The sequence below is a fragment of the Oratosquilla oratoria genome, chromosome 1 (assembly GCF_046742065.1).
Source record: "Oratosquilla oratoria isolate Oo_2021 chromosome 1, ASM4674206v1, whole genome shotgun sequence".
NCBI lineage: Eukaryota > Metazoa > Arthropoda > Malacostraca > Stomatopoda > Squillidae > Oratosquilla > Oratosquilla oratoria.
Genome location: NC_134777.1, coordinates 7435369 through 7452276, shown reverse-complemented (window position 1 = coordinate 7452276; position 16908 = coordinate 7435369). Strand labels below are relative to the sequence as shown.

Sequence of the window (16908 nt, the reverse complement as noted above, 5' to 3'; positions counted from 1 at the left end):
GTTTATCGTAAAGACTCTTCTGGAGACAGAAAGACCTTATTAACCTGAGGTTCCTTTTCGAAAAAAAAAAGATCAAGCTTCTATGAGGAATCTTCGAGTTTGATGGCCTTTGGGTGAAAAAAGTTCATCGTGAAGACTCTTCTGGAGACAGAAAGACCTTCTTTGGAAAGAATTTTATTCTATTTTATTAAGCTTCTATGAGGAATCTTTGAGTTTGATGGCCCTTGGGAAAAAAGTTCATCGTAAAGACTCTTCTGGAGACGGAAAGACTTTCTTGGGTCAACGACATGCCGCCAGTTCGATGTTCTTTAAGTCAAACCGAAGGAACTGTACGGCAACGGCAGGCAGATCGGCAAAAGCAGGAGGGGCAGGAGCTAAAGCAGCAGCGTCCTCCGAGACACACGGAAGCTACCAAGTGTGTGCAACTCGTGGTTAAGTGGGAGGGTGGAGGGTGAGAGTCAGGTTGATGGAGGCTCAGCTCTTCCACCTCCCCTCCATCCCTCCAACCCCCTCCACTCTCTCTCAACTCCATCCTCCTCCTCGCTTAGCCCCTTCTTGCCCCCAGCATCCGACAAACCCCTCATTAATGTTCCCGGGCTTGCGAGCAAGAAGGGCTTAGGTGCAGGGCAAGATAGTTCGAAGATTACAAGGAAATGAGGGAGGGAGGGAGGGAGGGAGGGAGGGAGGTATGGAGGGATGGAGGGACGGAGGCGAAGATCGAGGAAACGTAGAAACGGATGTAGATATGGTAATTGAACAGGGACGGTTGGACCCAGAAATATTTTGTGAAATTTGGAAATGAGTTATTACATACTTTTGTTGTTTTTATGAATGCCTTGGAATCTATGTGCGCACACGCACACACATACACACACACACACACACACACACACACACACACACACACACACACACACACACACACACACACACACACACACACACACACACACACACACACACACACACACACACACACACACACACACACACACACACACACACACACACACACACACACACACACACACACACCATTCATTCTCGTGTGTGCATTCCTTCGTACACGTTTATGTATGACTGAATGTGCGTGTATGTGTGTGCGTACATGCACGCATGCATGTGTGTGTGTGTGTGTGTGTGTGTGTGTGTGTGTGTATGTGTGTGTGTGCGCGTGCACGCTTGTGTGTATGTGTGTGCGTGCACGCGCGCGGTGTGTGTCTTCGTGTGAATACGTGTGAGTGTGTCTGTATGCGTGTGTACATCTCAGTATGTACGTATAGGTGTGCCCGCGTACACGGGAATCATACACAAATCCTCTTTATTTGCCTCATGCAAGCATGCCCCAGTGCATGCATGCAAGGCACTACCATGCAGCCGAGTTCTTCTTCTCTTATGCAAAAGAAGTCATACGAAGCGCGAGCGACGTCTAACGCTTGTGTTTGTCCCATCGCGATTACCGGGAGCTCTTTACTGCTCACAATTGTAATCATGGTTCTCTCTCCTCTCCTCTTCCTCTCCTCCTCCTCTCTTCCTCCTCTCCTCTCCTCCTCCTCCCCTCTCCTCTCCTCCTCCTGTCCTCTCCTCTCCTCTCCTCTCTTCTCCTCCGCCTCTCCTCTCCTCCTCCTCTCCTCTCCTCTCCTCTCCTCTCCTTCTCCTCTCCTCTCCTCCTCCTTGTCCTATCTCCAGCTCTCCTTGAGAGCTCTTTACTGCTCGCAATTGTAATCATGGTCCTCTCACTCTCACTCTCCCTCCTCTCCTCTCTTCTCCTCCTCCTCTCCTCTCCTCTCCTCTCCTCCTCGTCGTCCTATCTCCAGTTCTCCTTGAGAGCTCTTTACTGCTCGCAATTGTAATCATGGTCCTCTCCCCCTTCCCCCTCTTCTCTCCTTTCCTTTCCTCTCCTCCTCCTCTCCTCTCCTCTCCTTCTCCCCTCATATCCCCTCCCCTCCCCCTCCCATTCTCCTCGTCCTATCCCCAGCTATCTTCTCTTTTTTTCTCTCTTTGCCCTCCTCTCGTCATCTCTATTCCATTCCACACCTCTCTCATTCCTTCTCCTCCATACCTCTCTCATCTCTTTACTCGCTCTTCTCCCTTCCTCGTATCTCCTCTCCTCTCCCCATTTATTCTTCCTCGCCACACTCTCTCCCAAAAACCTCAGCCCCATTTATCTTGTCCCGTTTTATATTTTTGATTATTAATCTCTTCGTCCAGGAGTCCACATTTCAGATGATCAAAATCACCTGAACTTAGACCAAAAAAAAAGAAGAAGAAAAAATTAGAATAAATAAAAGTAAATAGATAAATAAATAAATATATAAATGAATAAATAGGTAAATAAAACAAGATAAAATAATAAATAAATAAATGAATAAATAGATAGATAAATAAAATAAATGAATAAATAAATGAATACAAAACGGCTGTGTATATTATGATGTAGCTATCTGAAATTATTTTTAGCATTTTGCGTTGCGTTTCAAGACTTTAGCCGTTTATTGTTGCCGCCGCCAGGCGATTTTATTCAGTTCGAAGAATCCCTCGATTCACAACAGAAGGGTGGTCCCATTCGGTCTAGACAAATCATCATCATCATCATCATCATCATCATCATCATCATCATCATCATCATCATCATCATCATCATCATCATCATCATCATCATCATCATCATCATCATCATCATCATCATCATCATCATCATCATCATCATCATCATCATCATCATCATCATCATTACCCACCAGCACCATCAATATCCATCACTATTAAACATCACTATCAACCACCACCACCACCACCACCACCACCACCACCACCACCACCACCACCACCACCACCACCACCACCACCACCACCACCACCACCACCACTCCCCTCCATTGTCACCATCGGGGTATCGATTGATGGAGGCGTCACTGTATTGAAGGGGTGCAGAGGTGAGAAATGAAGCTTAAGGTCAGAAACGTTCTCGCGAGCGTGGCCTGCAGACAACAACGCCGCGTAAAATTCACAACGACGAGAGCGGGAGGGCAGAAGAGAAGAGAGCCCGGCCCAGACGACTGGAAGAGTCGTCCCGCCGGAAAGGTTACCCTGGTCTTGTTATGAGAGGTACCCAGGCGGTGGCAGTGATTGGATATGAAAAAAGAAGAAAAAAAAATATATATATATACACACACACAATACGCACACGCTATCTCTCTCTCTCTCTTTCTCTCTCTCTCTCTCTCTCATACACACACACACACATATACACAGATAGATAGAGAAATAGAGAGACAGATAAAGAAAAATGAGAGAAAGAGAGTGAGAGGGAAGGATAGGGAGAGTGAGAGAGAGAGGAAAGCGAGGAGGCGAGTGAGAGAGGAGGAGGAGGAGGAGTACAGGGAGAGCAAGAGAGAGGAAAGGGGTAGGGAGAGTGAGAAGAAGAGGTAACAGGAAGAGAGAGAGAGAGAGAAAAAAAAATAAAACATTGGCCAGTCCATTGTATTGTTAATTAAGAACCCAACGCCGGGCAGGTGCAAGTGGATCACCTCTCTGAAATGGATCTTATTCCACCAGTACTTAAGAGCGAAAGTTGACTCCCGAGGTTCTGTCTTACGACCCTTGTAGACGGCGAAAACTGGTTCCATCCATCGCTCTTTTTTTTTTTCTTGTTTTCGTTTTCGGTCTCTGAGCAATGTAGGTTTAATTTCGTATTATAAGGAGTACTTCGAGAATTCCTCTTCTACTTCGAGTGTTCTGCATTGTGTGAGAAGAGGTCTGCATTCTCAAACCTACGCTTGAGACACTTCGGAGCGTTATGACGAGGGCGGGCTACAATGAGTGGACAATAGTTTGTGGTACTCGTGTCATTTATAAAAGTCTCGACCGAATCACCTCAGAAGCTTCTAGGCCTAACTTCCTCAAGTTTTAAGAGTCTTCCAGGCCCATCGGAAGCTCGGAACTAAATGCCTCCACAAGAATTCTAAAAAAACATAACCTTTCGTTTTTTTTATTGTTTTTTTTTTATTTCAAAATCCTAACCGCAATGTGGACAGTCGACAAGTAACGGAAAACTCTTGTACGCAGAAATTCTCTCTCTCTCTCTCTCTCTCTCTCTCTCTCTCTCTCTCTCTCTTCTCTCTCTCTCTCTTCCACACCCACCTCATCCACCAAATCTCGCACGTGCACTTAGTCAAGGTGGATTAAAGAACACGCAGCCTTTTTTCCCCAGCCATGCACGTCTTCTACACAGATTCCAACTTTTCATTTCCTTACTTAGATACGTCAGATAGAAAAAAATATATAAAATCTTTTCCCTCAGCTGACAAAAATGGGATGACGCTCACCTTAAATACACGTATAACGTTTGCTAAAGATCAAAGGTTTTGTAGATTTTTTTTCTCCATCTTTCTGTACGTGTGATCTTCATTCTGTGCCCGATTGAAATCACCTTGTGGCAAAGGAATGGGAGAGAAACGATCGTAAATAGAGATAGACGCACTAGCTGGAATCGTATGGATCAGTCAATCCCCGAAGGTGAAGGCCATTCGACTTCAGCACGATTTCATTCAGACAAGAAACTTCACTTGACTTCAGAATGGTACGATCCTCCTCGTTCTATCATTCCAGGACGATCATTCGCAGACATTTCGTTTTTATATATATATTTTCTCTCTTTGAAATGTGTAGGTAAAAGAAAGAAATACTGAAGATATAAGAACATCTCTTTCCAGAAACCTGTGGCGTATATTTGTTCAGCCTGGCTACCACCAGAATATTCTATTCAGATAAGTGTCGGTTCTTATGCTGGAAGGGCTAGGTGTTATGTATATACTTAGGCGAAAACAAGAAACTGGCTACATAATACCCAGCCTCCCGCCGTCCAAGCTCTGTCTCTGTAACTCACGCCATATGGCCATAAAGGTCCCATTACACCCTAAGCCATCCCAACGACCTCCCCCCTCCCCAACCCTATCCCCACCTCTTAAACCCTTCCCTCCCCGTCCTCCCCACCCTCCCCCTTCCTTCTCCCCTACATCTCGCCTGACTTACGGGCCATCTCGCCTGTGTCCCCCCGCGGTCCGGGTGAGACGGGACGGTGGTTTGTTCCTGGACGAGGGCGGGATTAAAACTCAGATTAGGAGATATTGAAGATGGAAGAATAGCTTGGTGGGGGAACATGCATAATGATGTTGATTACGAAGTAATAAAAAGCCTAATTTGCATGGGGAATGGTGGAGTTAAAGTACGCGGGGACACACACGCACACACGCACGCGCGCATGCACACACACACGCACACACACACACACACACACACACACACACACACACACACACACACACACACACACACACACACACACACACACACACACACACACACACACACACTTGATTATGTGTATTTACATACACTATATGTTTGACCTGGGAGCGCATACGTGTAGCTTCACATCAACTTTAGTACATTTCCAAGAAGACACTTACCGTAAAGGAGAGTATCGTTGCGAAGTAGAATTTCATGTCCAAAGCTGACGTAGTCTCCGACCTGAGCACACCCTCGGGTCTGAAGCGTCCAGGGTTCGTCTCCGTACACTGGATGGCTCTCCGAAGTCACCCGGATGTCTGCCGAAGTCCAGGACTCTGAGGAAGCGCTGGCCACGCCCGAGAGCGCGTCGCAGTGCCAGATGGAAGGCACCAGGACCTTGACGGAGCGAAACGAGGCTCGGCCTCTGGTGGCCGTGAAAACGACTGAAGAGGCGCTGCGGAGGATGTCCTGGAAAGAGGGAGAGAGCTTTCGTGAAAATCTTATTCCGAGGAATGTTGTTATGCATGAGGTGGTGGGTTATGTATAGGTACAGTCAATACAAATGTAATGGGATACGTGTGTAACTGCACACACACACACACACACACACACACACACACACACACACACACACACACACACACACACACACACACACACACACACACACACACACACACACACACACACACACACACACACACACACACTTGATGGCGCAGTGGTAGAGCTCCCGACCGCCACTACGGCGGTCCGAGTTCTAATCCCGCCCAGGGCTGAAATATTTTAAGTATCGCTGCGGTGCGAGTCGTTACTCCAACTCTCGTGGGCGGGGAGTTGGGTGTGTGTGTGCGTGTAAGGTCACAGCATTACCCATAGATCGGTCATATATATGAGCTCTGAGCTCTCATCCGGGAGGGTAATAGCTGTCGATCACGAGTCCAACACGTGATCCAAGACCATGGTGAATCTCTCTCTCACACACACACACACACACACACACACACACACACACACACACACACACACACACACACACACACACACACACACACACACACACACACACACACGTAGATATACTACACTAGCAAAACAACATACAAACACACACACAAACATAGATAAACACAGACACAAAAGTACAAGCAGACAAATGCAAGCTCTAATACACGGGAACATACAGAAAGAACTTGAGCAAAAAATCTGGCAGTCCATGCCAGCACAAGAGAGACGCGTACTTCATCTAAAGCCTCGCCATCCATAACTCGCAGACCAGAGTAACAACTCTCTCTGCACTTGACGCTCGAGTATTTATAACCTCTAACACAACCAAGCAGGTCAACATCCTTCAATGCGATCACTTCCCTTTGGGGAACCTCCGCCCCCCATCCCTCCTTCCCCCTCTATTGCCCTCCTCTCTTCGGAGAACTGCAAAGTCTTTTAATTATCTTCCGAACTGCTCCGTCGTCAATGGAATACAACCCTGAGAGCCTCTTGGGGTCTCTTTGTCCCTTTTGCGATCATCTTTAGTCTTTCGGTCTCCATTCACTCCTGTCGGAGTGATCATCGATGTTGAAGAGATTCCTGTCGTTGGAGAGGGATGCAAAATGAAGGGGGAGAGAGAAATAAGAAAAGAAAATGGGTCTGTGATGTCATAGAGGAGCCGGACAGTTAGAGAATGAATAATGGTTTCAGACAGCTGGGAAGTCGCGTAAATGACAGTGAAGTAGTTAGTGTTTAGAATCCCATTCTTAACCAAGTTAGACAGAACCTTAGTGGACACGGAAGAGGGTGTTTCAAGTGCAGGGAGAAGAAAAATCGAGTCTCTTTTGAACTGTCGCAGAACTTTCGAGTTCTTTTGAATCCTCCGGATCGTTAACTGGAGGACTCTCCGTCGCAGCTCTCGAGGTTCCAAAAAGAAAACGGGTTTCAAGTGAGTTGTATTGGATCTCCCCCATTCGAAGGGCGATTTATTAACCAAAACCTGCTATTAGAGCAGCGTTGAGGTTTGGAGGGGACGTGGGAGGGGACGTGGGAGGTTCGGGTGTGGGGAAAGGTGGGGGGAGGAGAGAAGTGAGGTGGGCTCATGCAAAGGAAGCATAACTTGTTTTGATGGGAAATAATTTGTAGCAAGTTCAATTTGTGGTCAGGGTTTCGTAGTATGAATTTCGAAAAAGAAAATGTATCTTATAGTTCTTTAGGAACCAGTGGTCCTTTCAGCTGGTTTTGTACAGCAAGTTCAGCTGGTACTGCCGTAAATGATGGAGATAGCATACACGCGTGCGTGCCATAGATCAGCATAACGTTGAGATACAAATAAACAAAAACGTACACACACACACACACACACACACACACACACACACACACACACACACACACACACACACACACACACACACACACACACACACACACACACACACACACACACACACACACACACACACACACACACACACACACACACACACACACACGTGTTGGGTGTGGGTGTGCGAGCGCACGCAAATGTGTGTGTGTGTGTGTGTGTGTGTGTGTGTGTGTCTGTGTGTGTGTTTTGTGTGTGTGTGTGTGTGTACACCTGCGTTTGTGTGCACATGTATTTGCATATTCATATGTCTGTGTATGTACGCATGTCTGCACTGAGCATCTATGAACACATTACCATTCAACCTCTAGCTCCTATTTATCTAATAGTAAGCCAATGCACAATCTACGGTCCTTATCTGATATAGCATACCATGTTCATCCTTGATACTTTTTTCCTCATTAAAGACAGCTCATCTGAAATATCTCCCTCATTTCTTGCAAGCCGCTTACACTGATATGCTAATTAAAAACTTTCGCCGAGCGAGCTCCCTGAGCCCAGATACCTATCTACGGCTGCGTCGAAATTCCCGCTATTCAACCTCATTAGCGGACTTCGATAGATACCCCGAGGCTCTCGATCTGCTTCCAGTACTCTCGCAGACCTCTCCTCCTCTTCCACGTCCAGGATCTTCTATTCAACCTCATTAGCGGACTTCGATAGATACCCCGAGCCTCTTGATCTGCTTCCAGTACTCTTGCAAACCTCTCCTTCTCTTCCACGTCCAGGCTCTTCTATTCAACCTCATTAGCGGACTTCGATGGATACCCCGAGGCTCTCGATCTGCTTCCAGTACTCTTGCAGACCTCTCCTCTGAGTCGAAATTCTCGCTATTCAACCTCATTAGCGGAATTCGATAGATACCCCGAGGCTCTCGATCTGCTTCCAGTACTCTTGCAGACTTCTCCTCTTCCACGTATAGACTCTTGTTTCAACTCGACTACTCTTCCTTTTTTTTCCTTTTTTTCTATCGATTCTTTCCCCTTCTTCTTCTGTCTCCTTTTTTCTTTTTGTTCTTCCTTAAGGCAAGTAATTGAGAGAATGGGTGTAACAACATCATGTTGCAACAGAAGAAACAGGAGGAGAAAGAAGTAGAAGAGAGGAAATATACTTGAAATGCACATGGAAAATAGAGAATAGTAAGTCGAAGAAACTGGATGAAAAAATAATGAAACTTAGAGGAGGAGGCAGGAAGAGCGAGAAGGGGAAGAAACTTGGAGGAGGAGGAGGAGGAGGAGGAGGAGGAGGAGGAGGAGGAGGAGGAGGAGGAGGAGGAGGAGGAGGAGGAGGAGGAGGAAGGGGGATCTTTCTTTTTCGTTCTGAATTACTCCAAGGATCCTTGAAGCAAACTCATCTATTGTCCCATTTCTTGAATTTTATCTCCCCCAGATTTTTTACATTTCTTTTCATCTTTTCTCAAATTCTTTCTTCGCTACTCCCTTCTCATGAACGCCACCAGGATCTGCAGTCTCACTACTATGACAACCATCAGCATCACAGTATTCATCACTACCACTACCATCATCACCACTATTAATCACCACCACTACTAATCACCACCATCACGACCACTACCACTGCCACTACTATCACCACCGCTGCCGCCTTCACCACCACAGACACTAAAGCCACCACTTCTATCACCAACACCAACACCAACACCACCACTACTATCACCATCACTGCCGCCTTCACCACCAATGACACTGAAGACACCGCTTCCATCACCAACACCAACACCAACACCAACACCAACACCAACACCAACACCAACACCACCACCCACACGACGGTCAACAAAAGCTCGGGAAGGCCCGATTTTCCACAAGTTAAGGGATTCCAAACAGAATAAAAGAACATAATGGCCAACCCGAGGAAGTCAGCCTGGGGTGACATTGTGTAAGTAGCTAGCTCCGTCCTTCAGGGCAATACATTAACCTTAAAGAGACCCTCAGGAGATTTTAAATATGAAGGTTGGAAAGAAGGGTCCGGGAAGAGGATTTTGGGTCTTATGGACGATCGGCCGGGAGGGCTCAGCCCACATGGTCATTTTGGCTTAAGTTATGCATAGAGTTCTTAAAGCTCCTAAGAGATCCATTGGTCATTCTAGAGAACTCATTTAGTTTCTTCGTGGCACAATGGCGGACTAGGATGAATTAAAATGGAAAGTGGGTGGCCAAGTAATGAGAAATAGGTATTCTGGCCTCATTCCAGTGTACGGAGAGGTAATATGTACATTAGCGTAAGAAAAATAAGAAAAGAAAAAACAATAGTATGCGATAGAGGGCCTGTCCAATAGGAGACCAGAAGCTTTGTGTCTGGGCCGGGAACGGATTCATTTGGTTATTTCGTACTCAAAAAAAAAAAAAAAAAAAAAAAAAAAAAAAAAAAAATAATAATTCGTAAATTACCCAGAATACAAAACCTATAATGACTCCACGCGGTAATTTTCTTGGGACAAAAGTAAACGAAACTCAAATGCTGGTTACCTAATTATGACCATAAAGCGTTCGGGGGAACAAGGGATGATTAGGCGCTTCAAAAATTCTAATGGACGAGAAAAAAAAACAAAACACGAGATATCTGGCGGTTTGTATAGGGATAACAGGCACATTACACAAAAACAAACAAACAAACAAAAACAAAACTGAGGCGAACAGACAAGGAGCGACACACCCGAGTTCGAGTAAGACCCGACTTCGAGTATCCTGCTGTTACGTCGATGCCCAAACCATTTAAGAACTCATTGATGTCCACTAATGAAAGGAACCCAAGAGTCATCAATCCTTCTGCTAAATGGGAATCAATCTGTACCTCACAGAAAAGGACAAAAAGAACCCAGAGAACCGACGCATCAAACGTCTGAAAGGAAGACAAACATCGGGAGGTTGGCAACTTGAAAAGGAGAGTAAAGAGACGACGACCTTATATGGTAATCGTCTGCAACAAACGACGCGACCAAGCCCTGCTTTGATATCCAGGTCCTTAAACGGAAAGAAGAGTAATACTGGGTGACTTCAAGTTGCTGTGATGTAGAAGAAAAGGATAATATATAACGTTTAGGAGAGATAAGCGAAGAATTATGTGCGTGGTTACCTCTGGATTGCTCCAACGTCAAGAAGGAGAGAGATGGTCGGTTTGCGGTTCCAGTAGCCAGTAACGACGTACTCTGAACGCGTGAGTTTTTCTCCTCGATTGAAAAATAAAAAGACAATCATCTCTCGTCCATCTAAAAATATTATCCCACTCGAAGAATGACATTCGGTAATCGAAAATGATATGACTCGTTAAAGAAAGAAAGAAAAAAATGCTTCAATCTATAGCGGTTCGACGAAAGGTATGAATTTTAATAAATTCAGCCCGGCACGTCCTGACGAGTCATGCTCGTAAATAACTTCAATTTCGTTTTCGGTTTCCTTTATTTTTTCGTTATACTTTTATTTCTATTACTGGTGGCATATAACTGCATTACTTTTTTATATCTTCTGAGGCGAATCAATATATACCCATTCTCCCCTGCGAGCGAAAGTCAACATAACGAAATATCCCACGGGCCGGTATACAAACATGGATCCAGAGGTCCACACTCACGCCATCTGTGGTCGAGAGAGAATACTAAGAAGCTGCGGAGGTATTAAACGAGGCGTCAGGCAATAGATTTTATTCTCTTGTTACAATTTATCGTTTTGGTTTTTCCTCATTATCTTGTTCGTTTGTTCGGTACTTGACGATCCATCTTGTTAGATTTGTGTGTGTGTGTGTGTGTATGTGTGCGTGTGTGTGTGTGTGTGTGTGCGTGTGTGTGTGTGTGTGTGTGTGTGTGTGTGTGTGTGTGTGTGTGTGTGTGTGTTTGTGTGTGTGTGTGTGTTTGTGCTGTTATGTATAAGTATGTGTGCACAATTACATAGTTCATCTATAGACCCTAAATTCTTATATGTACTAATATTTTCTTCGTTGAAGCTTTATCAACTAACACCGCATTGCTTCAGTGTGTAAGGTGTCACAGTTCTCCACTCATAGAAGGAAAGACAGCTACTGCACGTGATTATATTTCTTTAGAAGAATAAATGGGGAATGTTGTACGACTTTATACTGCATCGTATATATTTGAAGCACACCTAATTTCATCGCCATGGGATACCGCTGACTATGTAAAGGAAGGAAGCAGATTTTCTTTAATACAAGTAGAATTGAATACGACAGCATTTTCACCGTGATTCAATTTCTCCTTAATATCTTCAATTCTTCTGATTAATATTTTCACAGTCAACTTCTTAAAAAATCCTGATCAGAAGAGTTGAAAATAAAATTGAATGACTGACAATGCTGTCGTATTCAATTCTTCTTGCATATTATATATATATATATATATATATATATATATATATATATATATACATACATATATATACATATATATATACATATATATACATACATATATATATTATATATATAAATATATATATATATATGTACATATATATACTCGACTGAGAGCTTGAAGTATGATGACCCCTGGATAGGACCAACATACAATGGCTTAAGTGGTGTTTCGGAGAGGACACGCCATTATACTGTAATGAATGCGGGCCTCTCTACTCTACGTAAATAAACCTCACATATATGGGCAGGGGTGGGGAGGAGGGGGAAGGGGGAAGAGGGGAGGAGAAACAAGGTTGCCTGGGGGAGGGGCAGGAGGGGAGGGAGAGGGACGAGAGTGGACGGGAGTGTGGCAGGGAAAGACAAGTGAAAAATTGACAGGCGGGGTAGAAATCAGGCAGAATGAGTGATGACCAAAAATAGCCTTTACGCAAATAATTAAGCCCACACATAAATAGCGTATCCTGTATATTATGAAACGTGTGTGTATGTGTGTGTGTGTGTATGTGTGTGTGTGTGTGTGTGTGTGTGTGTGTGTGTGTGTGTGTGTGTGTGTGTGTGTGTGTGTGTGTGTGTATACGTATATATATGTACATATTCATGCATTCATGTACATGTGTATACGTACACATATATCGTGTATGTAACTGTATAAACGTTTTGACAGAAAGGAGGGGATGTTTTGCATTAAAGGAAAATATGTACAAAGTCATTCTTGATTACAGACAAAGCATAGCAATGCATCAGTCATCACATGATTCAAAACGATAATGTTTGGAAGTCTAGAGCTCTAAATTGTTCGAAGAGATCGATTAGGTCCCTGGCATTAGCTTCGTATCATAAACCTTTACGCGTTTCAGAATTTTCTTAACTGATCTTAAGAATACCAGCAGTTAAACTGAAACTTTATATTTACTTCTGTATCTTCGAACAGTCCGAATCCCTGTAAACACGAGAAGGTAAGTCAGGAAAGCGAGGATCCGGACACTGGCTTGGCTTAATTACAGGTCCAGCGGGTATGGTCGTACATCTCATGAGAGTCGCCCGGGAAGAGATTCAATTTTCAGATTCGGTCGTAAGATTCATATGTTGGAGAGGCGTGACAAACACGAAATGATAACAGAAAACGGACAAAGGAATTAATGAAAATGGGAGACGAAATGTATAACGGGTAGAGGGTCAAGAAACTTGGCTTATTCAATATTTATTTTCTCAGCTGACTCGATGGGGATTTGATTAAGTTCACAGATTAATATCTAGATGACCAGATCAGGGTTTGGAATGTGGGTATTTTATTAGATCATTCCGTAAGTGAAAATTAATTTTTAGTTACTTGTAAGACCGACTAGGGGTCGGAGAAATACAAAGGACGAAGAACATCCTAACCTGAAGTCGAGTAAAGATACTCGATATGCGTTACGAGAATCCTTTTTCGAAAGACTCGTTCTAACCCGAAGTCGAGAAAGGTACTCGATATGTGATACAAGAATCCTTTTTCGAAAGACTCGAGCTCACAGATGGGAAAATGCTAGGGTGAAGAGAATTCTTGAGCTTTCTGGTAGAACAAGAAAAGAACAGGGAACGTTCTTGTTGACTTTTACATGGTGTGTTTCCACGGTATTTGATTTTCTATTTTGCTAAATCTTATTTTCGAGGATAGAAAGGGCAGAGGCAGAAGAGAAGAAATAGATTATGATTGCAGACCCTAAATATTATCTTATAGAAACAAACAAACAAACAAACAGACAAACAAACAAACAAACAAACAAACAGAAACCATTCCCTCTGTAGACAATGTAGACGCAAAGCAAAGAACCAACTAATGCATACATCTTCCCCCAGAAATACAAGTACAGTGGATTCTCATGTGTACCAGGCATCTGACAAACAAAACAGTTCTTGTAATAAAATTTGTCCTTTGACATTGGAATCGTTCTCTCAGTTAATCAAAATCGTCTTACAGCTGAAAGGAATACACAAGAAATATCCCACCATTTACAGATCGATAAGATCGAACTCCGGGACGATCCAGCACGTTGTTCATCAATATGCTGCCTGCAGTAACATTCTCAGCACAGGACGTATTGAAGGCTATAACCCATCCAGTAAAACAAATTCAATTATACATTACACACAATAAAGACGATATCGCACAAAGAAGAGAACGTGCAATAGCCAATAAACCATTACACGACACGATAGGAACGGCAAACGGCAATACACGTCTTGGAGCAGCGTGAGTTAATTTAACAGTAATGGATAGAAAAAAAGTCCTATTCTTCTTCCTCCTCCTCCTAGTTCCTCTCGGAGTGGCTTCACGTTCGCATAATAGAGGTTTGTTTGTCTCAGAAACCTTATCGGAACATTTGATGTGTCGGTACCTTTTATTGAAAAGATGTGCCACGAACGGATGTGGATAAAGAAATAGGTTATACTCCTACTTCATCGAAGAGGCACTGGGAAGGTGAATAAGATCATGAGGAGGTAGGTGTTGAAGGTAAAAGTATTGGAAATTCTTTGTAAAGTCTCATGGTCTTATATTTCCTATGGTACTTTTTCTCTCCCCAAACCCTTTCGTTTCTTGTCCCCTTCTCGTTTTTCTTCTTTACCCTTTCCAGAATGTATTATTTATTCATCTTTAAATCAACATACTGGAGATACATAGGCCAGTATGATCAGGAAGCAGTTTCTGAGAATGATAGGGCCGGCTGTCTTCCCCAAAGGAAAATTTGTCAAAAGTCCGAAATGTTTTGCAAACTGGAAGGTACAGGTAGTTCTCGTTTTGTGCGTGTTCTGTTTGTGCGAATTCGCTAAGATGCGACATTAAAAATATTATAATTAATTAAAATTGTGCGATCTGTTCGCTAAGATGCGATTTGCCCCAACCGCATTTCAAACAGTGCGCCAGATACGTAGTTCCGCTGCCTGCCGACAGGCGGCCGCTCCCGCTCCCAGTTCAAAGTTTACAGCCCTCTCGTGTGTTTGCAGTCACAGCCAGTCCAGCCAGTTTACTCATTCGTCAAAATGGCCCCAAAACGTCCTTCATCTTCTCCTGGAACCAGCAGCGGCCCTCCAGCTAAGAAAATACAGCGCAAGTCACTCACTCTGGCTAAGAAAATGGAAATTTTGAGCCGGTATGACCAAGGACAAAAAACTTCGATCATATCCCATGCCTTGGGATTGGGGGAGAGCACACTGCGGCGCGTCCGAGACAATGCTGCAAAAATACGAGCAACTGTGGAAGCAGGTTCGTCTAGGACATTGCAGAGGGTAGCCTACAGCAGATCGTCGGCCATGGAGAGGATGGAAAAAATGCTGGCGAATTGGATTCAACACCAGAACAAGAACAGCATTCCTGTTAGTTTGGCCATCATTCAGGAAAAAGCTAAAAGCCTCATTAACGACATCGAAGGAAATAACGGGCCAAATACATCCTTCCAAGCAAGTTCTGGTTGGTTTGCAAAATTTAAGCTAAGACACGGGTTTCATAACATCAAAATGACCGGAGAAGCAGCATCAGCAGACACAGAATCGGCCAGGAAATTCCCAGAGATGCTTAAGAAGACCCTGGAAGAAGGACAATACTCATCCAAGCAAGTGTTCAATGTAGACGAGACCGGCCTTTACTGGAAGAAGATGCCAGCGAGGACGTACATCGCACAGGAGGAGAAGACGGCGCCTGGTTTTAAGGCGTCCAAGGACCGCCTGACGCTGCTGCTGGGGGCCAACGCTGAGGGGGCTGATTCAAACCTTCAAGTCCTACTACCTGAGGTCTACGATGGCTGCTGCAGTAAAGAAAACGAACGAGATGAACAAGACGCTGCGAGATTTCTGGAAGAATTTTACAATAAAAGATGCTGTAACCTTTATCAAGCAGTCCTGGGATGAAGTGCCAACGAAATGTCTGAATGGTGTTTGGAAAAAACTGTGTCCTCAGTTTGTTCATTCCTTCGAAGACTTCAATGTGGACGACATCGTTTCGAAGGCAAACAAGGACACAATCAGCTATGCCCAGGATTTAGGCCTTGATGAAGTGGAGGAAGAGGACATTGATCAACTGCTTCAGTCACACAGACAAGAATTGAGCAATGAAGACCTGCTGGACATCGAAGAAGAGAACAAGAGGGAAAGAGAAGAAGCAGAAGCGACGGCAGCGGCAGACAAGGCTGAGGGAGGACGGACGCTCACTGCAACTGTTATCAGTGAAGCATTAGGAAAAATAAAAGAAGGTTTTGCCATGCTGGAAGAACACGACCCCAATGTTGAACGAAGCACCACAATCACAAGAAAGTGTATGGACACACTTTTCTGCTACACTCAAATGCAGACTGAATTTCAAAAGAAAAACCGCCAGACCACCATGCTGGAGTTTTTCAATAAACCGCCTGTGCAACCAGTGACAGAAGAGGAAGAGGAAGTGGATGACCCTGAAGCTATAGGAGAGGAAGTGGAAGTGGAAGTGGATGTGCCAGAGGAGGTGGACAGCACAGACGAAGATGGCGAGTGACTGTGAGGGACTGTGAGAAGTGAAGGAGCATCGTGTTGAGTGTTAATGGGTGCTTTATTTACACTTTATTTACACATTAGTGTTACTTATAGGTTTAGAACGATACATTTTTTAGAACATGTTCACTTTATTAGTCAAATAAATGTGTTTTTCGTTCAAAAAATGGAAGTTTTTTGGGCCAAAACCCGCATCCCCCCTATTATCCATTGTTTCTTATGGGGAAAATATGTTTTTTTTGTGCGATTTCAGTTTGTGCGAAGCCTGTAGGAACCCATATCTCGCACAAAACGAGAACTACCTGTACTTCAAGAACTTGAGACAGCTGAAGTCAAAAAGTCCTGAAAGGTTTGAT

General features: G+C 44.2%; 1 protein-coding gene across 1 annotated transcript in view; it reads right to left on the bottom strand.

Annotated features, from left to right (window-relative positions):
* The window catches only part of LOC143031866 (calcium-activated chloride channel regulator 1-like), a 164512-nt gene that overhangs the window by 31706 nt on the left and 115898 nt on the right, over positions 1-16908 (bottom strand). The window contains exon 2 of the mRNA XM_076196225.1: positions 5472-5760. Within this exon, the coding sequence (XP_076052340.1) occupies positions 5472-5760 (289 nt within the window). The remainder of the gene's footprint in view (positions 1-5471; positions 5761-16908) is intronic.